We start from the raw sequence: 24,702 nt of genomic DNA, 5'->3' as shown, positions 1-24,702 counted from the left end.
TTATTGTATTTAAACATCGAGTCTTTACTGATTGATATGAAAACAAACACGTTTAACTTCAGTGAGAGCTGTGACACATTTACCCAAATTTTCTGAACATACAGTGTTAATTTATCCAGCATGAACACACACTATTTCACAGGCTCTTTTAATTGCAGCAGAATAATAAATCTAGTACAAACCCAAATCAGAGAAAGTTGAGACACAGAAAGTAAAAAGTTGAAATTAAAACTGAAAACAGTGATTTGTAAATAATAACCTTTGATCTGTATTTCACTCTAACAATACAACAGCACGTTATTTTACCTCATTAATTTCATTTTTTTTAATAAACCCATTTCAATTCTGATTCTTGCAACACATTTAAAAAAAAAAGTTGTTACAGTAAAGCATTTCCCACTTTATAATGTTCCCGTTCCTTCTCCCGACACTTAAAAGATGTTGATGGACTGAAGACTCCAAGTGATGAAGTGTTTCAGGTGCTATTTTTGTCCCGTACTTCCCGTAAACAGGTCTTAAGGTGTGTAACAGTTCGGGGTCGTCACTGTCATATTTATCATTTCTAAATTCTCCACACATTCTCTATTGGGGACAGAGGGGACACGCCCTCTTCTTCCACAGCCACGCCTTTGTAACGTGTGGAGAATGTGGTTTTGCATCGTCTTGTTGAAATCTCCCTGGAAAAGACGTCGTCTTGAAGGCAGCAGATGTTGCTCCAAAATCTCAGTGTACTTTTCTGCATTAATGCTCCATCACAGAAATGTAAGTTACCTTTGCCAAGGGCACTGACCCAACCCCATACCATGACACACCCTGGCTTTTGGACTTGTTCCTGCTAACAGTCTGGATGGTCCTTTTCCTCTTCAGTGCACATGGCGTCCATTTCTTCCAAAAAAGACCTAGAACACTGATTTATCTGACCACAGTACACATTCCCACTGTGTGATGGTCCATCCCAGATGCTTTCAAGCCCAGAGAAGTCGACGGCGCTTCTGGACACAGTTAACATAAGGCTTCCTTTTTGCACAGTAAAGTTTTAACTGGTGTTTGTGGATGTAAATCTGTATTATAGCTTAATAAAGGTTTTCCAAAGTAATCCTGAGCCATGTGGTTCTATCAGCTGTAGATGAATGACGGTTCCTGATGCAGTGAGGGATCGGAGATCACAGGGGTTCAGATTAGGCTTGAGCCCTTTACACACTGAAACTCCTCCAGATTCCTTGAATGGTTTAATGATATTATGCACCATAGAGGGTGAAATATCCAAATCCCTTCCTATCTTTCTTTGAGGAACATTGTTTTTAAACATCTCAATAATTTTATCATGCGTCTGTTGACAAACTGAAGATCGGCCCATCTTTACTCCTCAAAGACGAGAGCTGCATTCCAATCGTCCATCCTTTGTCCTTTCCTAACTGCTTTTCCTTGACCTCAATGGAAAACATAATGAGGTCAAGAACAAGAGTGAAGGAGAATTCATGAGGATGTAGGAAAAGGTAACTGTGGTGCTCAGAGAATCGGGCTGCACTTCCACTAGGCTAGCGATAGCACATGTTATTGATGTGGGTCTGCTGTGTGAAACTACAATGTTCTGAAGATCAGCGAGAAAAAGCACATCTTCTCCCCTTATGTTCTTACTGTGTTGTTTCGTGCAGGCTGTATAAATGTGGACAACACTGTGAAAAATATGGCTTCATGACCAAAGTGGGAATTGAAATAAAAAAGGAATAAATGTTACCAGTCACAGAACTAAAATGAAATGATCATCACATTGAGAATGCTTGCTCACGCTCATCTTCCTGTCCACTCATCTTCATCGACATGAATCCCAAATATTATATGATTATTTGATTTATTAATAATTTATTGTTTCATATTTTATTATTTATATAATTATTTCTTTATTTCAATGAATGGTGCATTGCTTTAAAATGTTGCTGCTCTAAGGAATCATGATGCTCTGTGCTGAAGGAGACATGAAAGGCAGCACTGAAGCAGCTTTCCTTAGCATTTAGCGAATCCACGGAACTCTCATCATGGCTGCCACTTTGATATTTCTGGGTCATTTCACTCAGTTAGGAACCTTCCTAAACAATAAAACTATTGGAACGCAGACTCGGCCTTTCCTGGATACTGCTTTTGTACCAAATCATGATTAGACTCACTTGTTGATATCATCTTCAAATGACATCATTATTTAATTGTTTTACCTCATTACTCGCCCTAAATTGCCCCCATTACAACTTTTCCTTGGAATGTGTTGCAGGACTGAAATGCAGGAATGGCTGTACATTAACAAATGAAATGAAGGTGACAAAAAAAAAAAAACAGGAAAATTTTTTGCTCTTTGCCCTGCTCTTTGCTCACTTCCTGCCCTACATAGGTGGCTCAGGGAGTGAACAGCACTGGGTGCATGGTGACGAAGGTGTAGTTATAGAGGCGTGGCAGGCCCTGATGTGTTGTACTGTTAAATCCATCCCAGGTGAAAGGAGGAAGACCGCCCTCTGTGCTCGGCCCATTCAGAGCCTCAGAGATGAAGTGCTGAGCCATGCGCAAGTCAGTCACCTGGGGGGGGGGCATAGACTGTGAGTAGAAAGCTGGTGAATGTACAGGGATTCTGTATACTCAGTGTCTACATTCGTACCAGTAAATTAATGAGAGGAAGTACCCTTATCCCATCACCGCACATCACCATCATGTGATTAGCTCTGTGAATCTGCTTCAGTGCATCACTGGCACAGATCCAGCGGCTAAACCCAACAGCACTACGGCATAAAGCCCAGTTCAGGCCATAATTAACAACCGAAAGAGGCTGTTATTAATTACAGTATATTTACTTTATTATACACTAACCTTGGTGTCATAACACCCTTCAGGTACGGGGTTGGACTCCCGCAGATCACCGCGGCAGCAGATGGACTTACAGGGGTCACCCTTCGAGTACGGATCTTTCTTATAGTCTGTGAACACAACAGAATGTCTGTTCACCCACCACAGCAGGAACGCATGCTCACAGTGGGATGTGTGTTCACACGAATATACTGTCAGTGGTGCTGAGTTACAGCAATACACATGGCAAGCAAATGTGGATAAAAAGAAAACAAAAAGGTATTCCTAATAAAATATTTAAAATGTTTCACTGTAAAAATAGAATGTTCTGAAGATCATTTCACACACCTGCTCAGGGATGAAACAAAGCATCAGAGAGAAATCAGAAGAAAAAGTACACAGACAGACTGCAGGATGTAGGGACACGTACAATAGAAAAATAGATCCTGAAAGAGAGACAGGCAGAAAGTAAGACATGTAGACTACTGAGAGACAAACACAGACAGATCGACATGCCATGAGGGGAACAGTACCGTTGGATCTCATGATGTGTTTGAGTGACGGCAGATCAGTGACGGATGCCTGATCCCGGCGGAAGATCTTGGCTCGAGGACAGAGTTCGTAGGAATAATCCTCTCCATACTCCATCCACATCTCCTCATAACCGCTCAGGGTGTAGATCCTCTGGTGGAACGGCACATTGTAGGACGGCCAGTAACCTGCAGGACATTGCTTATTACTCACTCACACACTCACTGGTCCACGTGCTCCTGCAGGAGCATGGCACCTCGGCACAAGGTTGTCCAGTCTGTCCTGTTCTGGGCCACCTCCCAGGCTGAACATCGCTTATTACTGACAGAATATTAAAATCACAATACACCAACATGATGTCCACTGCTTCTACCATACTGGCAAATAGAAATGTCCTGGTACAATTCCCAGACGCTGCGCCAGATGAAGTTTCCAGCTTTTCCCAACCTGCTTCATGATCCTGTAGCCATTCCCACCAAGGGCTTCTCCAATTTTTCTACTTCAGAAATTTGCTGACCTCTTCCCACTTCAGCATTCCATAATCTTTTCCACTTGGGCATTCCATAAAGTTTCTGCTTCCCACTTCAACAACTTAGAACACTTCCTGCCATAACCCTTCCTGCTAACAGCCTTTCATAGCCCTTCCCACTTCACCATCCTGTATCCCTCTTGCTTATGCCTGCCTTCCCACTTTGGCCTTTCCTGATTGGATTGAGAGGGTAGAAGTAGATGAGCATGTTCACTAAATGATGATGGGCACATGCCCAGTATTCCCTTTCTGTGTTATGTAAAGTGGAACCTCACCGAAGCGCAGAGCCTCCGTTTGATCTGAATATTCCACCAGTCCAGGGATCTGCTCCACTATAGTCAGAGCACCATCGTTGAGTCTCGAGCCCAGGGACACTTTACTTACATCCACGACCATGTACTGATTATTATATGTCCCTGAGGAGACAGTAAGAGACAGAGCAGTTAGAAATCACGGTACAGTGAGAGACAGGGCAGTCAGGCAGCATGCTTACAGAAAGGTTATACAGTGCCCTCCACAATTATTGGCACCCCTGGTTTAGATGTGTTAAAAGCCTTAAAATAAATTCAATTTTTATTGCAGAAGCATAATCTCACACTGAAAATTGTAGAAAAATGTAACCCTTAACTCAAGTGAATTAAAAAAAAATCCCTAAGAAATAATTATTTTTCATAAAATCACCTGTTCCACAATTATTGGCACCCATAACAATTCCTACAAAATAAATGTAATTGAAGCATTTCTGTCATTTCTACTGTAGTTTATAAAGTTGATCAGAGTATCTAGGAACCTTTAATTAGTAATTCATCACATCCTGTTTCCCTGGGGTATAAATATGATGTGACACAGAGGCCTATTTCTCTTATCCACTCTTCAACAGGGGAAAGACAAGAGAACACACCATTCAAGTAAGGCAGATGTGTGTTGACCTTCATAAGTCAGGTGAGGGCTACAAGAAAATAGCCGCTCGCCTACACTGGCCCATATCTACAGTCAGAGGAATCATCAAGAAGTTTAAAACAACTGGAACAGTGGCAAACAAGCCTGGACGAGGATGCAAGTTTATCTTGCCACCACGCACAGTGAGGAGGATGGGAAGAGAAGTAAAAAGTTCTCCAAAGCTCACTGTTAGAGAATTGCATCAAAGAGTAGCATCTTGGGGCCACAAAGTTTCCATAACAACCATCAGGCGCTATCTACATGCCAACAAGCTGTTTGGGAGGCATGCACGGAAAAAGCCTTTTCTCACTTACAAGCATAAATGTAAACGTCGGGAGTTCGCTAAGCGGTACTGGGACTTCAACTGGGACCGTGTGCTTTGTTCAGATGAGACCAACATAGAGCTTTTTGGCAACAAACACTCTAATACATCACAAAAGATGAGTATGCGGAAAAGCACCTCATGCCCACTGTGAAGTATGGGGGAGGATCAGTGATGCTGTGGGCCTGTTTCTCTTCCAAAGGCCCCAGGAACCTTGTTAGGGTGCATGGCATCATGAACTCTTAGTTTAGTTTAGTTTAGTTTAGTTTAGTTTAGTTTAGTTTAGTTTAGTTTAGTTTAGTTTATTACCTCCGCCAAGGAGGTTATGTTTTTGGTAGCGTTGGTTTGTTTGTTGGTTTGTCTATTAGCAACATTACGGAAAAAGTTATGAACGGATTGCTCTGAATTTTTTTCCAGAGGTGTGACTGGGCACAAGTAACAATCCATTAAATTTTGGCGGTGATCTGGATCACCTTCTGGATCCAGGATTTTTTAAAAGGATTCTTTATCATTGCAAGATAGGCCCATTTTTTGGAATTTTTGCATATAACTCCATAACAAATAATGACCAGAGCGTTTGGTAAAAAAAAATACACAAAAGGATCTCCATGAGTTGTATAAAGTATCAAAGTTTGATCCGGATCCAGACAAAATTCTGGATACTATGATCCAGAACACACAAAAATGAGGGGGTCGTTAGAATTTTTAATGCTGTAAGGTAACAAATGAAGATACAGACATGCAACCAACACCAAATTGTAAGGGGGTGGTGTGATGACAGTTGCCAAACAGGAACTTTTGCCCAAGAACCTTCACTTGGCTGTCACTGGACTGGAACACACAGCAGTTTCTGTGACAAAATCTGGCACACAAGTTAACATAGTAACCCTGTACAGACCACCTTCTGCTGCCCCTGCTGTCTTCACCCAGAAGTTACAAGCCCTGATCAGGTCTCTCCCTGAGGACATAGCCACTGTGATCCTGGGAGATTTCAACTTCGACCTGCTGGAAACACCACAGCACATCATCATCTCAATCATGGAAAGGCTGGGTTTCAGTCAGCAAGTGCTGGTACCAACTACTGACTATGGAACCCTTCTTGACCATGTGTACATAAGAGGTTCTATGGATGCAGAAGTCAAAGTTTGTGACACTTATTTTTCTGACCACGATACAATGTGTGTTTCTTTGAAGATTCAATAATTTTGATGCTATCTTTCATATAATAAAGATTTTTTTTGTTTTTCATTGGATTGAATTTAGTAGATTTATTGTTGTGTGATATGTATACATTGATGTATGCTTATGTAATGTTGTAACCTACTGGTATATAACTTTTGAATATGACGCATAAATTAATTTTTTTTTTTCATTTTTCTATGACTTTTTATCTCACACATATGACACAATATCTCGTATGTGAGAATTAGTATCTCATTTTAGGTGTAAGTCTCAATATGTGGTGAAATGAGCTGCTTGGCGGAGGTCTGCGCTCTCCGAGTGCTTTTCTAGTTAGTTTATTTAACAGGGGCCATGTACAGAACAAATCCCATACCAGAGTTAGCTATGGACCCTTTTCACGTGACGTCACGACAAACACGGCCGCCATTTTGGACATGCACTACCAGTAGTCTACCACAGCCAACAACGAGGAACGACGGCGAAGCATCGAAAGGAATATAGCCATCAAAGAAAGTTTTTACTTTCAGCAAGACTTCCATCATGCCATTATATTGTTGTGCACCTGGATGTAATAACCATCAACACACAAGGCAAGATTTATCATTTTATCGGATCCCGACAGATGCTGACCAACGGAGAAGATGGATGGTCTCTAAAATATTGGCAAAATGATGTTTATTGACATAGCAATCGTGTGTAACGGGAAGCATTTGCATATCCGAAGTGTTGTGTTTACATCAAAGATAAAATAAACCGATATGACAACGACTGCTGCTGCCAGGTTGGGGACACAAACTAGTAGAAAGGAAGTGTGCCAACAGTGCCAACACACTTCCTTTGTGGTCGATTCTGCTTTAAGGTAAGATGCATTTAATTATTCGTCTGCTGTGGGTTTGGAATCGGTAGCCTGACTGATTCGTTCATGTTTGTGGTGCCATTTGTTTGTTGACGCGTGTTGAAATGGAAGATTGGTTGTTGACATGATTTCCAGTGATGCTTTGGTGCTGCTGTGGATCAGATGTGTTGAGTAGCCTGACTAGTTTTTTTTTTCTTGCGTGTGGTATCATTGTTGACGCGAGGTTGTTTTTTGAACATGCCAATGCGGACACGATTTCCCCTGATGAGTTATGACTTCAGACGCGATGCGTGTGTGGAGGTGTGGAGTCCGTGTGATATGTGCGTAAGATAGGCTTCTCATGTGTTTGGAGATCCGCGCTCTGAGACCAGCGCAAGCACCACCACCACCCCACCCCCGGGAAAAAAGGGACCCCCCCGAAAATATCGGCATAGTTCGAACACTGGGTTGGAGAAAGTAATGGCAAATAGTGAGTGCACAAACCATAGAAGGTAAACTGTACACAGCGCCAGGGCAGTGTGATGGTATGTCTACTTTTAGATTGTGTTAGCTTATCAATGAACGCACTCGTCACTCGACGAGTTTCACGTCTTTACGACGGATACTTAAATGTGCGTTAGGTGTTATTGTTGCAGTCTAAGCAGTCATTGTAGCAGCTAGATGAGCGAGAACCGAAAGGGTCTGTGCCATAAACCGTTATTTCTTCATGTCCAAAATGGTGGTCGCGCTTACGAAGGTCACGTGAGTGAAAAGGGTCTATACAGCTAATTTTCATCTGTGGTCCTTGGGCAGGGGGCTTAAAACAAACAAACAAACAATAAAACAATATGGACAATACATACACTACTATTGCCACTACGACTAAATATACACTAAAAACAGCAACATCATACTAGGACAACACAACATCACAACATGTAACAATGACACAAAAACAACACACCTACACAGAACACTACCATCAATACACAAATAACAACACATAAGGCAGCAGGACATACCAGGACATTTTAAATCAAAATCTGTTGGCCTCTGCCTGAAAGCTGAAGATGGGTCGTCACTGGGTCTTTCAGCAAGATAATGACCCTAAACATGTGGCCAAATCTACACAAAAATGGTTCACCAGACACAAAATCAAGCTCCTCCCATGGCCATCTCAGTCCCCAGACCTCAACCCAATTGAAAACCTGTGGGGTGAGCTGAAGAGGAGAGTGTATAGGAGAGGACCCAGGACTCTGGATGATTTAGAGAGATTGTGCAAAGAGGAATGGTCGAATATCCCTCTCCCATCTAATATCCCTCTCCCATCTAATATTCTCCCATCTTGTGAAATGTTATAGGAGAAGATTAAGTGCTGTCTTGTTGGCAAAAGGGAGTTGTACAAAGTATTAACATCAGGGGTGCCAATAATTGTGGCACACATGATTTCATGTAAAAGAATTATTTCTTAATGTGGGATCTTTTCCCCACTGAATAAATGCACTTGAATTAAAGGTTGGATTTTTTCCTTTTTTTTTTTGCATTGTTGTCCTATATTATTAAAAAAAAATGAATTCATTAGAAACCTAAGAACATATCTTAACGAGGGGTGCCAATAATTGTGGAGGGCGCTGTAGCTCTCTCAGAACACTTTCATTAGTCCTTCCTGAAATTCTGTGTTTAATCCTGGTTGAGTGGTTCCCTCTACTCTGAAGATCTATTTCTCTTGACTTGTCCAGCTACGCATTCATCTGGCCACCAGTCTATCGAGCCATCAGTGTGTTGACCTGGTAGTTTCTCTGTAAACCTCTCCAGCTACCCATCTAGCTCTCCATTTGTCTATCTGTCCACATATGTCTTTCAACTATCTTCCTGTCGAGTTACCCATCTGTCTGTCTGCTGATCTCTCTCACTATCGGTTGGTTTTCCTGTCCATTTCCCTATACCGATTTATCTGTCTCTATCAATCCATACGGTATATCTAGCTATCTGAGCATGTCTGTCTCTGTTCATCTAACCATCTCTGATGTCCTGTCCCTGTCTGTCTTTATCTTCTGTCATTCTTTCCTATCCAGGGCAGGGACAACATTGAACCTGACTGCACAAGAAAGACCCCCAAGGCTCCTAGCTCTGTGTGTTATCATGTGTGTTATCATGTGCTTTCTGACCAGAGTTGAAACGTGAAAATGTCTCCGCCCACTCTTGGCCAGTGTGTGCAAGGGCGTGGGCTAGCCGGACTCTCTGCCAGGAGAACAGGCTGGAGGGCGACACTGACTTGTAGAGTGACTGGTTAAAAACATTGTTGGTGGTCTGAGTCATCATCAGCCCACTGCCCAACAGGTAAAAATCATCCAGAGACACCAGGAAGCCTGCACCACACCAGAAACACACACATGAGAGATTTCTACAGCAGAGGGGTGCATTTATATACGCATATGTGACCAAATGTGTGTGTACACACACACACACACACACACCAGGGTAGCTGCTGAAGGAGAGTTTCCCAGTAGCAGTGTGTGGTTCCTTCACTTTAAAGTCCCAGTGTTTGAAGATGCGCATTGTGGCAGCATAAACGTACCAGCTGGAGTGAGCGAACAACAGGTTCTCATAGCCTGGTAAGATCTACACACACACACACACACACACACACACACACACACATATCTGATTTAGTAATGAAAACTAATGTCCTATTGTAAAATTATTGATGCTAATTATGAAGAGGGCAGAGCAGTGTTATGTACAAAGCACCGTAGCTTGATGAGGGGGAGTGGTTCTGTGATCAGAGAGTACGTACCTTAGTCAGGGAGGAGTCATACGATGTACAAAGGATACGCGCTTTGGTGAGGGGGGAGTGGTTCTAAGTATGGAGCGCATACCTCACTGAAGGGGGAGTGGCTGTATTTACAGAGCGTGTACCTCAGTGAAGGGGGAGTGGCTGTATTTACAGAGCGTGTACCTCAGTGAAGGGGGAGTGGCTGTATTTACAGAGCGTGTACCTCACTGAAGGGGGAGTGGCTGTATTTACAGAGCGTGTACCTCAGGGAAAGGAGGAGTGGCTGTATTTACAGAGCGTGTACCTCAGTGAAGGGGGAGTGGCTGTATTTACAGAGCGTGTACCTCAGTGAAGGGGGAGTGGCTGTATTTACAGAGTGTGTACCTCAGTGAAGGGGGAGTGGCTGTATTTACAGAGTGTGTACCTCAGTGAAGGGGGAATGGCTGTATTTACAGAGTGTGTACCTCACTGAAGGGGGAATGGCTGTATTTACAGAGCGTGTACCTCACTGAAGGGGGAGTGGCTGTATTTACAGAGCGTGTACCTCAGGGAAAGGAGGAGTGGCTGTATTTACAGAGCGTGTACCTCAGTGAAGGGGGAGTGGCTGTATTTACAGAGTGTGTACCTCAGTGAAGGGGGAGTGGCTGTATTTACAGAGCGTGTACCTCAGTGAAAGGGGAGTGGCTGTATTTACAGAGTGTGTACCTCAGTGAAGGGGGAGTGGCTGTATTTACAGAGTGTGTACCTCAGTGAAGGGGGAATGGCTGTATTTACAGAGCGTGTACCTCACTGAAGGGGGAGTGGCTGTATTTACAGAGCGTGTACCTCAGGGAAAGGAGGAGTGGCTGTATTTACAGAGCGTGTACCTCAGTGAAGGGGGAGTGGCTGTATTTACAGAGCATGTACCTCAGTGAAGGGGGAGTGGCTGTATTTACAGAGTGTGTACCTCAGTGAAGGGGGAGTGGCTGTATTTACAGAGTGTGTACCTCAGTGAAGGGGGAATGGCTGTATTTACAGAGTGTGTACCTCAGTGAAGGGGGAATGGCTGTATTTACAGGGTGTGTACCTCACTGAAGGGGGAGTGGCTGTATTTACAGAGTGTGTACCTCAGTGAAGGGGGAGTGGCTGTATTTACAGAGCGTGTACCTCAGGGAAAGGAGGAGTGGCTGTATTTACAGAGCGTGTACCTCACTGAAGGGGGAGTGGCTGTATTTACAGAGCGTGTACCTCAGTGAAGGGGGAATGGCTGTATTTACAGGGTGTGTACCTCACTGAAGGGGGAGTGGCTGTATTTACAGAGTGTGTACCTCAGTGAAGGGGGAGTGGCTGTATTTACAGAGCGTGTACCTCAGTGAAAGGGGAGTGGCTGTATTTACAGAGTGTGTACCTCAGTGAAGGGGGAGTGGCTGTATTTACAGAGTGTGTACCTCAGTGAAAGGGGAGTGGCTGTATTTACAGAGTGTGTACCTCAGTGAAGGGGGAGTGACTGTATTTACAGAGTGTGTACCTCAGGGAAAGGGGGAATGACTGTATTTACAGAGTGTGTACCTCAGTGAAGGGGGAGTGGCTGTATTTACAGAGCATGTACCTCAGTGAAGGGGGAGTGGCTCTACGTACGGAACATGTACCTCAGTGAAGGGGGAGTGGCTCTACGTACGGAGCATGTACCTCAGTGAAGGGGGAGTGGCTCTACGTACGGAGCATGTACCTCAGTGAAGGGGGAGTGGCTCTACGTACAGAGCGTGTACCTCAGTGAAGGGGGAGTGGCTCTGCGTACAGAGTGTGTACCTCAGTGAGTTGTGGTATGAAATGTGTAGGGGGAGCAGGGACATTTGGGACAGCTTGCATTCCCATAAATTAATTTCACCCAATCAGGTTTTAGATTAATCAGAAGTTCGATGTTCCCCTGAGGAATAATGCTGCGTTCATGTGCTATGGGAAGATGATATTTTCCAGTTGGGAAGTGGTATTTACCAGTGTGTTGTGTTCACATGCTTTTGTTGTTGTTGACAAATTAAAGATGGTGGACCAGATTCAGAATCAGGCCTGTTATTTGGCTAAAACAATTATAGACTGCCTTGTTCATCAGCTGCAGCAGGAATATGAGTTATCAAAAGTCAAAAGGTAAATAATGCTGAATATTTCCTGATCATGACAAGTAGAGATTTTCTTAACACATTGAATGCCACGCAGTTTTTGGAAATTTGGCTGTAGCCACAATGAGAGTAGCCAGTATCTAGATCATTGTTGGCGTTCTTTGGACAGCCACAGAATATTTTGTATTAGGCTATAATATGCATATTATAATAATATAATATCCATAACATGACTCGTTTAAAAGGTGAGAGTCAGCTTTCCGTAGGTGAAAACCACTTCTTTCTTGGTTCATAAACTAGTCTTGTACCGCTCGCCGCCATGTTGAAAAGGTTAAAGTTCATCTCATCTCGGCAACTCGTGTATCAAAATTTTCTATGAGTTGCCCAGTGGAAAATACCACAAGAGGGGGCGTTCATGTGTGCTTTCCATGTCGGCGTTTGGTATTTACCATAATTCCCATAGCACATGAACGCACCATTAGTCCACTATAGACACATGCACACCTGCAGTATGTAGTAGCAACGACTTCATGAATTTTTTTAATGACAAAATTGAGAATATCCGACAAAAAATTCAAACTACTAGTTTAAGGTCAGACAATGTAAGTGACCCTGTAGTTAACAATATAACTGTATCAGATCAGCAATTAGAATGTTTTACTCCCCTTAGAGAAACTGAATTACTTTCATTAATCTCCACATCAAAAGCCTCAACTTGTGTCCTAGATCCCTTACCTACACATCTATTCAAACAGATAATACCTGAAGTAATTGAACCGCTTCTAAAAATAATAAATTCTTCTCTTACGATTGGCTATGTACCCAAATCCTTTAAACTAGCAGTTATCAAACCCTTGATTAAAAAAAACCTGACCTTGATCCCTGTCAGCTGTCCAATTATCGGCCAATATCAAACCTCCCCTTTATCTCCAAGATCCTTGAAAAAGCTGTGGCACAGCAGTTATGCTCATATTTACATAGGAATAACATCCATGAAATGTATCAGTCAGGATTTAGACCTCATCATAGCACAGAGACAGCACTGGTTAAAGTAGTAAACGACCTACTGTTGGCGTCTAATCAGGGCTGTGTCTCGCTACTTGTGTTGCTTGACCTTAGTGCAGCATTTGATAACATTGATCATTCCATTCTTCTGGATAGACTAGAAAATGTTGTGGGAGTTAAGGGAACGGCCCTCTCCTGGCTCAGGTCTTATTTAACTGATCGCTATCAGTATGTTGATGTAAATGGTGATTTTTCTAGACGTACTGAGGTAAAGTTTGGTGTTCCACAAGGTTCTGTCTTGGGTCCACTGCTTTTTTCTTTATATATGTTCCCTCTGGGTGATATTATTCGTAAACATTGTATTAGTTTCCGCTGTTATGCTGATGACACACAGTTGTATGTTTCTGCAAAACCTGATGAGAGACACCAGCTTAATAGAATTGAGGAATGTGTGAAGGACATTAGACACTGGATGCTTATTAATTTCCTTCTGCTTAACTCTGACAAGACTGAAGCACTTGTACTCGGACCACATGCAGCTAGAAGTAAGTTTTCTGATTCCACAGTAACTCTGGATGGCCTTTCTGTATCTTCACGTGCAGCAGTAAAAGACCTCAGGGTGATTATTGACCCCAGTCTTTCATTCGAAACTCACATTGATAACATTACCCGGATAGCTTTCTTTCATCTCAGAAATATTGCTAAGATAAGAAATTTAATGTCACTACATGACGCAGAAAAACTAGTCCATGCTTTCGTTCCCTCCAGGTTGGATTATTGTAATGCCTTACTGTCTGGATGTTCCAATAAGTGCATAAATAAGCTCCAGTTAGTTCAAAACGCAGCAGCAAGAGTCCTTACTAGAACTAGAAAATATGACCCCATCACCCCTGTCTTATCCACACTGCATTGGCTCCCAATCAAATTTCGTATTGATTATAAAATACTACTATTGACCTTTAAAGCACTGAATGGTCTCGCACCACAGTACCTGAGTGAACTTCTGCTCCTCTATGACCCGCCACGCCTACTTAGATTAAAAGGTGCAGGCTATCTGCTGGTACCTCGTATAGTGAAGGCTACATCAGGGGGCAGAGCCTTTTCTTACAAAGCCCCACAGTTATGGAACAGCCTTCCAAGTAGTGTTCGGGACTCAGACACAGTCTCAGCGTTTAAGTCTCAGCTGAAAACATATCTGTTTAGTCAAGCCTTGTGTTAATGGTGTTTATGAGGTAAAGGAGTAGATCTGGAGGATCCTCAGACAGAGTGTTTTGGTAAACTGGGATGTATGGATGCTGTCAGTCCCCACTCGCTTGCTCACTCGAGTTTGTTGACGGTGTAGTGGCTGCTGCTTTATGTCCCGGGGCCCCTCATGCCTGTGTTACCTTCTGGCTCTCTCCTTTTAGTTATGCTGTCATAGTTAGTTGCCGGAGTCCCTGCTTGTACTCAGTGCAATATGTATACTGTTCCTACTTATTCAGGTGACATTGGGCATACCTAACAACCTGTGTTTTCTCTCTCTTCCCCCCAATCTGTCCCTCTGAGTTACATGTCGGTCCTGGGATCGAGATGCTGAACCTCTTCTGCTCCTCGGACCTGCCTGATCCATCCTGGTGCCCTGTGTCTGGTTGGAGTCTCATCGCATCGCTCCTGTGGAGGACGGCCCCATGTGGACAGTTGAAAGTCACACCTGGAGGACGCTCTGGACTCTTACAGTAATGCTTTTATGGCTGAAGACTACAGTTGACTTGCTAACTTTAGGACTGCAGTTGTCATGAACAGTTTTGCACTCAAGTTTCCATCAATGAAGAGTTTATAACATCAACAAAATTGACTTCATGTTAAAACTGTTAATGTTATAGTCAGGCTGTCTGTTGTTGCCCAAATGAGGATGGGTTCCCTTTTGAGTCTGGTTCCTCTCGAGGTTTCTTCCTCATGTCGTCTGAGGGAGTTTTTCCTTGCCACCATCGCCACAGGCTTGCTCATTGGGGATAGATTAGGGATAAATTAGCTCATGTTTTAAGTCGTTCGAATTCTGTAAAGCTGCTTTGCGACAGTGTTTATTGTTAAAAGCGCGATACAAATAAACTTGACTTGACTTGAGAGTGACCTGCTTCCTTTGGAGCTGAAGCTGGACACTGCAGTAAGGTTTGTGCAGTTCAATATTTTATCAACTAGAATGTGTCTTTTCACCTCCTCCTCCATTCTATGGTGTAATGTACGCTGGAGAATTGGGGATTTCCATCCATTCATCCATTATCTGTAACAGCTTATCCTGTGCAGGGTCGCGGGCGGCCTGGATCCTATCCCAGCTGACTACGGGCGAAAGGCGGGGTACACCCTGGACAAGTCGCCAGGTCATCACAAGGCTGACACATAGACACAGACAACCATTCACACTCACATTCACACCTACGCTCAATTTAGAGTCACCAGTTAACCTAACCTGCATGTCTTTGGACTGTGGGGGAAACCGGAGCACCCGGAGGAAACCCACGCGGACACGGGGAGAACATGCAAACTCCGCACAGAAAGGCCCCCATCAACCACTGGGCTTGAACTCAGAACCTTCTTGCTGTGAGGCAACAGTGCTAACCACTACACCACCATGCCGCTGAATTGGGGATTTGTTAGGAATTAAAGTATGTAGCCTTGAGTTACCAGATATAGTATTATTTATTAAACTTAAATTCTGGAGAAAAAAAATATTTCAGGAATTTTTTCCCAAAATGCCCAGATGGGGAGAGTTGGGACAGTTCATCATGTTACACGTTTATTATTGTGGTTTATAAATCTAAAATTGTTTTAAAGGTTTGTTAAAAATGTGGGCGTGTCCCTGCATGAGGATGAAGTTTATTTCATTCCTTCTTGAGAATGAATAAGTTTAGTCGAGTCAGGTTTTGGGTAAACAAACATTTTTCTCTTGCTGTACCAGCATTGTATGTTCATACAGTTCATATGGCACAGGGTTTGATCATAAATAAAAAATTAAACATGTAGGAGCTAGGGGTTTTATTTTTGCCCCAAGTCTCCCAAAATCCCATGTCTCCCCATAAAAAAAAAAATAAAATACTGACAGTAAAAGTGAGTCCTGAAGGTCAGTATATGTGCTGAGCTGAGAAACTCATGTTGTGGTCAGAGGGTGTAGTAAATACTCTCGAATGCAGTATGAATGTGATGTGGCCTGTAAAGAATATCACACAATCTACACAAGCTGAGAACTCATCCCCAGTCTCCCCGCCCTCCCCTACCTTGATGAGAGCGGAGCAGTGGCCCATTGGGGGCTCTTTAAATCCTTTCAGTGAAAGTTTGGCCTCAGGAACCAGCATCTGTATCAAATCCAACAGATCTCCAACCGCATTCAGGAACTGCACCTCAAACCGCGACAGGGCCTACACACACACACACACACACACCAAATCTGCCTGCTCCATCCTGACACTAGCAGTTCTATTTATGAAGAAAATTTGCTGCTGTATAATTTTATATGACAATAACACCATGATTTAATCCAGTTTATTAAGACATGAATAACAGCCCTGTGTTTTTATGTCATGTCATATTCGAGCTTTACTCCAGCTTTAACTGATTATATGAGCTGGCCAGCTGTTGATGTCAGAGCTCATCACTACATCACACACTTGTGTCAGTATTCTCCTTTCCTTCACCTTTTTCCCCGAACGTTTGGCCCACTCGGCCGCTCCAGCCTGCAGTCCGTCCAGCTGAGCCAGAATGAAGCCAGTGTGAGCCCACAGAGGATCAGACGTCTTATTCAGCTTCACTTGCTGACGAGACCAGGCACTCTGCTTTCTGACACACACACACCACAGTAAGAAGACAAAAAACAAACACCTTCTCCGAAAGTTCATGTTGTTCCCACTAATATTTTTCAGGGTCCAAATAACACACCCACACCAGGCTAAGGCAACACAGTTACATGTCATCAGTACCACTAAGTATAACCATTTTGTCACTAATATGGGTGACAACTTTGAAGAAAGCCCACCCTGAGGTGTGTTAGTGGTGTTTAGACCACTCAGAAGCACTGGCGGCTCGTTAATAGGGGCGATTTGGGCGACACACTCCCAAACAGGGAGATTTTTTTTTATCTACTCCTACTACTATGGCAACAGTAATGCCATCGTCCAATCAGGCTAAGGTCACGCCTGGTGTAGCCACGCCCTTTTGGGGCAATTTCTGTCAGGTTCAGATTTGCCCCAAAATCTCCCATTGACACTAATGGTACGTACGTTTTTTTCGAAAATCATGCTCCCAATACATTTTCTATTAGGTTTTATGTGCTAGCACAAGCAGCGTGCTTACGTCATACGCCTGTCGCGCGCAGTGTTGCCAGATTGGGCGGTTTCCCGCCCAATTGGTTTTAAGTGCATTTTGGTGGGTTTTGAACATAATTTTGGGCTGGAAAACGCAATTTGCGCGGGAAATATGTGAACATTCTAAGAAGATGGCGGCGAGTGTTGAGTGCAACAATACGATAGCGTCTCTGAAAGAAGTTCCCTTTAGTCGTTGTACCAATGAGGAGAAAATGGCAATCAAACAGCTAGGACCTCCTAGACCGAATTTAAACATCAAGCAAGTGTCTACGAAGGGGGAGAAGACCTACTCAAGAGGTTTTAACAAGAACTGGTACCACCAGAAAACTTGGCTAGCTGGCTGTGATGTAGCTCTTTTTTGCGACCCTTGCGTTCTCACACCCTGGAAGTAGCACAGCAGACGGTACAGTGATATCTGATATTTGAATTTACTAGGCAAAAGTTTGTGTGTGTGTGTTTTACCAATGGCAGTTTAACATTGCCATGTTTTTGTTTTACCAATGGCAGTTTAACATTGCCATGCTTGGAATATTTCAGTAGCCTCAAGTTCTCTCTCATTCTCATCTCATTATCTCTAGCCGCTTTATCCTTCTACAGGGTCGCAGGCAAGCTGGAGCCTATCCCAGCTGACTACGGGCGAAAGGCGGGGTACACCCTGGACAAGTCGCCAGGTCATCACAGGGCTGACACATAGACACAGACAACCATTCACACTCACATTCACACCTACGCTCAATTTAGAGTCACCAGTTAACCTAACCTGCATGTCTTTGGACTGTGGGGGAAACCGGAGCACCCGGAGGAAACCCACGCGGACACGGGGAGAACATGCAAACTCCACACAGAAAGGCCCTCGCCGGCCCCGGGGCTCGAACCCAGGACCTTCTTGCTGTGAGGCGACAGCGCTAACCACTACACCACCGTGCCGCCCAAGTTCTCTCTGACTTGGTGTAAATGAAGCATATTTTCAGTTTTTATATATTGTACAGTATGTGTTCATTGGAGCCAGCAGCACCTTACCTTTTTTCCAACTTGTTAAGCCAAGTTGCACTGACTACAAAACCTTGTGTAACCTTGTGTGTATATAGCTAAATAACTAAAGCCTTTTGTGTTCATTGACATGCTTGTAATACTTTAAATTTCCTTTTAAGGCATGGCTTTCTGGAGGAATTCTTTGGGAAAAAAACTGCAGAATTTATTTAGAATTATTTATTTGTTGTTAAAATGGTGCAATTCCATATAAAAAAACATAATTAAGCTGCACATGTTTGTTTGATGGTTATGCTTTTCTTCATCTTTTTCAAAACTTAAATAAACACTTGTTTTGGATTTATATCCTGCCACTTTAATTGCATTATTTAGAATGAAGAAATTAGAATATGTTTATAATTAAGAATTTGTGTCTACTTATTATAGAATACTGGAAAAATATGAAAAAATAAATGAGTAATGTAATATTAATTGATTGTGATGCCAAATGTTTTGCTTTGAAGGCTTCACAATGAATCTTCCTTAGTTTTAGCCTGGCAAGCCAGACTAAATGTGAATATTTAGTCTGGTCTCAGTCGTAGACATTTCCGAAGGGTGTGGGTAGGAACAACCCGTTGTCTTTCAAACTGTCTCTGTGCGTATAGGCCAACGCTCTGACCAGAGCAACAGAAAGCGGAGTCAGCTGGTAGATCAGACTTTTGCCATAGCCGGTCGGCAAAACAGCGAAAACGTCCTTCTTGAAAAGGAATGAGTGGAGAGCCTCTTCCTGCTCATGTTTCAACGAAAACTCCAAGTCTAATTCTTCTAAAACTGATTCCAAAGCAAAGTCAAACGAGCGCTGTTCAATAGCCGTAGCCATCTTTCCTGTTGTGCTTTCTCCAGCGTCATGCAGCCTTGTCGTCACTCCTGCAAAAGCCCGCCCAAAGAATCCAAACAAAAACCTTGCGTTGTGATTGGCGGGCACGATTTGATGCCCGGGGTGTGTTGTTGATATGGTCCGAGGCTAGACCCACTCGTAGGCAAAAATATTTTTGGCCACTAAGCGGGTGGGTCTAGTTTACTAGGCTACCTTAGTTTGCCACCTTTAACTTGTTCAGTGTTGCCACCTAGTGGAGAGAAGAGATATTGTCTATATTGATATCTGAATTTACCAGGCAAAAACAAGTTCGGCCAATTGACTTGCTACCTAGGTCAATTTACTTCAGTCCTGTGGACATTTATGGTCCGGGTAGACATAACAGGGGAAAATTGCCCCCCCTGAAAAAAAATTCAGGAGCCGCCACTGCTCAGAAGCTCCAGGACAGAGTCATGGCTCCTCACCACAGATTCTACACATCATGGAATCATTTGTAAAAGAATCACTCACCTCATGAAGGTCTTGACAGCCTGCAAGACGTCACGCCTGGTAATGAGCTGAGGAAACATGTTAGTGTAGTGATCGATCATCTGCCTGCAGGACACACAGACAGCTGTCTCACTCTCACAGCACTGTACTGAACACTATGACATCAGACCTCACACTCACTTATTACACTGCAGTGTACATCACCCTATTACACTATTACACCATGCTGCAGCTCCATTCTGGATCGTGATTGGTCAGAAGGTGTTGATTAATTCTCTATAACATCCCTTATGTCCCTTTTCTTATACAGATGTCACTTTTTTTCTGTAAGGAGATGTTTATTTCACATTTACAAAAGGAGTGTCCAGTGTCAGCACTTTGTAACAATCCATTTTTATTACCTCCGCCAAGGAGGTTATGTTTTCGGTAGCATTGGTTTGTTTGTTGGTTTGTCTGTTAGCAACATTACGGAAAAAGTTATGAACGGATTGCTCTGAAATTTTTTCCAGAGGTGTGACTGGGCACAAGTAACAATCCATTAAATTTTGGCGGTGATCCGGATCACCGTCTGGATCCAGGATTTTTTTAAAGGATTCTTTATCATTGCGAGATAGGCCCATTTTTGGAATTTTTGCATATAACTCCATAACAAATGATGACCAGAGTGTTTGGTAAAAAAAAATACACAAAAGGGTTCTTTTGTGAGTTGTATAAAGTATCAAAGTTTGATCCAGATCCAGACAAAATTCTGGATACTATGATCCAGAACACACAAAAATGAGGGGGTCGTTAGAATTTTTAATGCTGTAAGGTAACAAATGAAGATACAGACATGCAACCAACACCAAATTGTAAGGGGGTGGCGTGATGACAGTTGCCAAACAGGAACTTTTGCCCAAGAACCTTCACTTGGCTGTCACTGGACTGGAACACACAGCAGTTTCTGTGACAAAATCTGGCACACAAGTTAACATAGTAACCCTGTACAGACCACCTTCTGCTGCCCCTGCTGTCTTCACCCAGAAGTTACAAGCCCTGATCAGGTCTCTCCCTGAGGACATAGCCACTGTGATCCTGGGAGATTTCAACTTCGACCTGCTGGAAACACCACAGCACATCATCATCTCAATCATGGAAAGGCTGGGTTTCAGTCAGCAAGTGCTGGTACCAACTACTGACTATGGAACCCTTCTTGACCATGTGTACATAAGAGGTTCTATGGATGCAGAAGTCAAAGTTTGTGACACTTATTTTTCTGACCACGATACAATGTGTGTTTCTTTGAAGATTCAATAATTTTGATGCTATCTTTCATATAATAAAGATTTTTTTTGTTTTTCATTGGATTGAATTTAGTAGATTTATTGCTGTGCGATATGTATACATTGATGTATGCTTATGTAATGTTGTAACCTACTGGTATATAACTTTTGAATATGATGAATAAATTAATATATATATTTTTTCATTTTTCTATGACTTTTTATCTCACACATATGACACAATATCTTGTATGTGAGAATTAGTATCTCATTTTAGGTGTAAGTCTCAATATGTGGTGAAATGAGCTGCTTGGCGGAGGTCTGCGCTCTCCGAGTGCTTTTCTAGTTATTATTATTATTATTATTATTATTATTATTGGGAGAAGCCCTGTGATGACCTGGCGACTTGTCCAGGGTGTACCCCGCCTTTCGCCCGTAGTCAGCTGGGATAGGCTCCAGCTTGCCTGCGACCCTGTAGAAGGATAAAGCGGCTAGAGATAATGTGATGTGATGTGTGTGATTATTGGGAGACTTAGCCCCTCTGACCACAATATTGACTTTTAACCTATTTATTTAGAAAACTTAATTAAAATGTCTGTTTAAATACAAATAAATGTCCTTCTGTTCCCAGTCTGAGAGATGTGAAATCTGTCAGAGACTCTGAGGAAGAAACTGCCTGACCTGATGCTTGTATTTTTATTTCCTCTGAAGTTACAAACTGTAATACCAGCACTGGGCACTAGATGTCCCTATCTCACAGTCTACACAGGTACTGTCCTTAGTCTCACATGGTGCCTTTTAGTGCACATCCCACTCGGGTGTATTTGGGTTGGGTTGGGTTCAGTGCGTGTCACAGTCCGAAGCCGCTGGTTGATTTGTCAGTGTCTTCATCGTGTTTATTGACTTGCTCTCCTCTCATCCTGATGGACTTTGGTTCACTCCTGACCCTTCATGTTCCTAATAACAGTTCTGTGTTGTTCAGTCTCGTTGCCCAACACCAGCAGATGCATTCTTCTGAGCAAGACTAGACACGTTATGGTTAGGAAATGTTCAGATCTTTTCCAACATTTTTTAAGTATTCTGAACCTCTACTGTCTCTAATGGCAACCCCCGATCCAATACAACTTCCAGACGTTATTGTGAATATCTCTTCGAGACCCAGATTAAACAGCTGACCCTGCAGGTTAATGTTTATCGGTGATGTTTAACAGCTGTCAGAACCTGTATACCTGAACATGACTAATTTTCTTGAATCTGAACCCCATCCATCTTCTCTCTCTCTCTCTCCACACACACACACACTGTTAGATTTAATGTAAGATGGATCTCTGTATTGTCACTAACCTACAGTAGCTCCAACATTAATGCAAGTCAGTCAGTTCCAAAATCCTACAAACATTCAATCCTCCACTGGTTCTCTGTCTCAGCTGAGACAGAGTGGTTCCTGCACTGGGGAATACAAACATTGAGGGATTAGTTACAGGGTGACAATGGCTCTCACCGTGCAGTCAGGAATCCCTCCAGATACCCCGCCAGGAAGAAGGTTTTGTCATCAGCCCGAGGTGTTGGCCCATACCCGGCGCGGATCTCCAGCACGCCCCATCCTGTCTCTGAGAACGAGTCGTTATAGAAACCGTATGCATCTCCTGTGTCATCCAGAACCCCATCCTTCAGCAGGACCGTCTTATTGTCAGGGTCCCAGAACACTGTGGCCTTGTGTACAGCTGCAGGGGGGAAAGAGAAAGAGAGGGGGAAGAGAACACTTATGATTCTCTGGTCACATCATATCAAAGTATGATCGTTACGATCAAACAGACTGCAACATTCGAGTTTAACATTTCAGATAATTTTATAACCTGGCTATAAATAAACATGGTGGTAGAGCAGAGCTTTTTAACCTGTGGGCAGGAAGGCAGGTGGGTGGGTAGCAGATGGATGGATTTTATTCATTACTGAGGGCACATTTAAACTTAAAATTTCTTTATGAAAGTAGCGACTCAAAGGTGTTTAATAGGGTTTAGTCTAATGGCGTTTCCATTTTGAGCCATTTTGGCATGAGTTCATTGTCAGCATGATACTCTGAAAATATCACAGTGCTGTGTTCTGTGCACTTATACACCACTTCTGTTTTTCCATCTCAGCTTATTCACCACAGTTTAGGAAGTCAATAAAGTTTCTAATAGTCAAGTATCTAATTTCCTCTAGAAGCTTCTGCTTTATCTCTCGAATTGTAACAGAAGTCTTCTTGAGCAACACAGTCTGTGGATGTTCATATAAAGGAAAAAAACACATGAAATAAAGTTTATTATGTCAGTAAAACTTGGAAATGAGCATTTTAGGCTGTCTGGAGGAATAATAATAATAATAATAATAATAATAATAATAATAATAATAATAATAGGGGCAGCACGGTGGTGTAGTGGTTAGCGCTGTCGCCTCACGGTCCGGGTTTGAGCCCCGTGGCTGGCGAGGGCCTTTCTGTGTGGAGTTTGCATGTTCTCCCCGTGTCCGTGTGGGTTTCCTCCGGGTGCTCCGGTTTCCCCCACAGTCCAAAGACATGCAGGTTAGGTTAACTGGTGACTCTAAATTGAGCGTAGGTGTGAATGTGAGTGTGAATGGTTGTCTGTGTCTATGTGTCAGCCCTGTGATGACCTGGGGACTTGTCCAGGGTGAACCCCGCCTTTTGCCCGTAGTCAGCTGGGATAGGCTCCAACTTGCCTGCGACCCTGTAGAACAGGATAAAGCAGCTACAGATAATGAGATGAGATGAATAATAATCAACTAAAATAACTTAATGCAAGACAGCTGGAGTGAAATGAACCATTAAAGGAAGAAATGGAAGCAACACACTGTTAGAGGCTGAATACTTATCTGCAACAACAGTGTACACTGGTGTGTGTGTGTTTTGCACAGTGCACCTTGTTGAAGTGTAGAAGAACATTACCACACTGTGTATGAAGAAAGGTTTTCTGATACAGGAGGAATATCACACACACACACACACACACACACACACACAAGGTGAACCACAAGGTTGGAGTGAGTGTATAATAAACTGCAGAAAATCTACACACACACACACACACGCGCTGGAGTTCGTGTAACAGAGAGAAAGAAGTAAAGTAAAGTGGAGTTAAACTCACAGTGCGCTCTGAGTGCAGCGGCCGCACACAGCAGCAGAGAAACAGCGCAGACGCTCCGCTCCGGCATGGCGGGCTTTCACATCCAGCAGCAGAGACGGAGCAGAAGTGAAACTCTCCAGGGGAGGAGACACATCCTGCTCCTCACTTCCCAAACACCTCACAGGGGGTTGTTTTTAAATAATACATTACATTAAACTCCCCACTGATGCAGTGCCTTTACAGATGTGTCCGTCGTGAATCGTATTTTAATTGCAATAGTAAAACAAACAAACAAACAAACAACCCACAAAAAATTATTTTACGTGTCTAATTTATAATCGTGCTGAATGCATTATATTTGCAGGACTGTGCAGGAAGTAACCCGAACCCACACTGCTTATGGGAGTGTCAGAAAACTGGATTGTGCAGTGATCATGGGTTAATGTGTCACTGGGAAACAGTCACAGGACTGTGCAGTCAGCACACGGTTAAACTTTCCAGGCTGTGAAAAACAGTGTGTGTGTGTGATATACTGTTGAACTGTGTATGTTGTCATTCAAAGTGCTGAGTCTCGGAAACATTTCCGTAAAGAGACAATAAAGGAC

The 24,702-nt window shown here is 43.0% G+C and overlaps 1 protein-coding gene across 2 annotated transcripts; it reads right to left on the bottom strand.

The window, feature by feature from the left end:
• plbd1a (phospholipase B domain containing 1a) lies at positions 1–24,590 on the bottom strand. 2 transcript variants are annotated; one of them, XM_060904144.1, is made up of 11 exons: positions 24,119–24,566; positions 22,477–22,699; positions 19,735–19,818; positions 16,713–16,854; positions 16,296–16,436; positions 9,645–9,789; positions 9,336–9,536; positions 4,165–4,305; positions 3,363–3,548; positions 2,854–2,960; positions 1–2,565 (listed from the first exon to the last, which is right to left on the bottom strand). In XM_060904144.1, exons 1-11 carry the CDS (start codon positions 24,183–24,185, stop codon positions 2,389–2,391), a joined length of 1,614 nt encoding a protein of 537 aa, XP_060760127.1. In that variant the 5' UTR covers positions 24,186–24,566; the 3' UTR covers positions 1–2,388. The 2 variants fall into 2 exon arrangements, with proteins under 2 accessions (XP_060760127.1, XP_060760128.1); XM_060904145.1 differs by lacking the exons at positions 1–2,565; positions 2,854–2,960 and adding an exon at positions 3,112–3,275 and having other exon boundaries at positions 24,119–24,590.
• Between the last annotated feature and the right edge of the window lie 112 nt (positions 24,591–24,702).

This window comes from Neoarius graeffei, chromosome 22 (genome assembly GCF_027579695.1).
Source record: "Neoarius graeffei isolate fNeoGra1 chromosome 22, fNeoGra1.pri, whole genome shotgun sequence".
Classification (NCBI taxonomy): domain Eukaryota; kingdom Metazoa; phylum Chordata; class Actinopteri; order Siluriformes; family Ariidae; genus Neoarius; species Neoarius graeffei.
The sequence above is the reverse complement of the archived record's forward strand: the minus strand, read 5'-3'. Positions and strand labels throughout refer to the sequence as shown.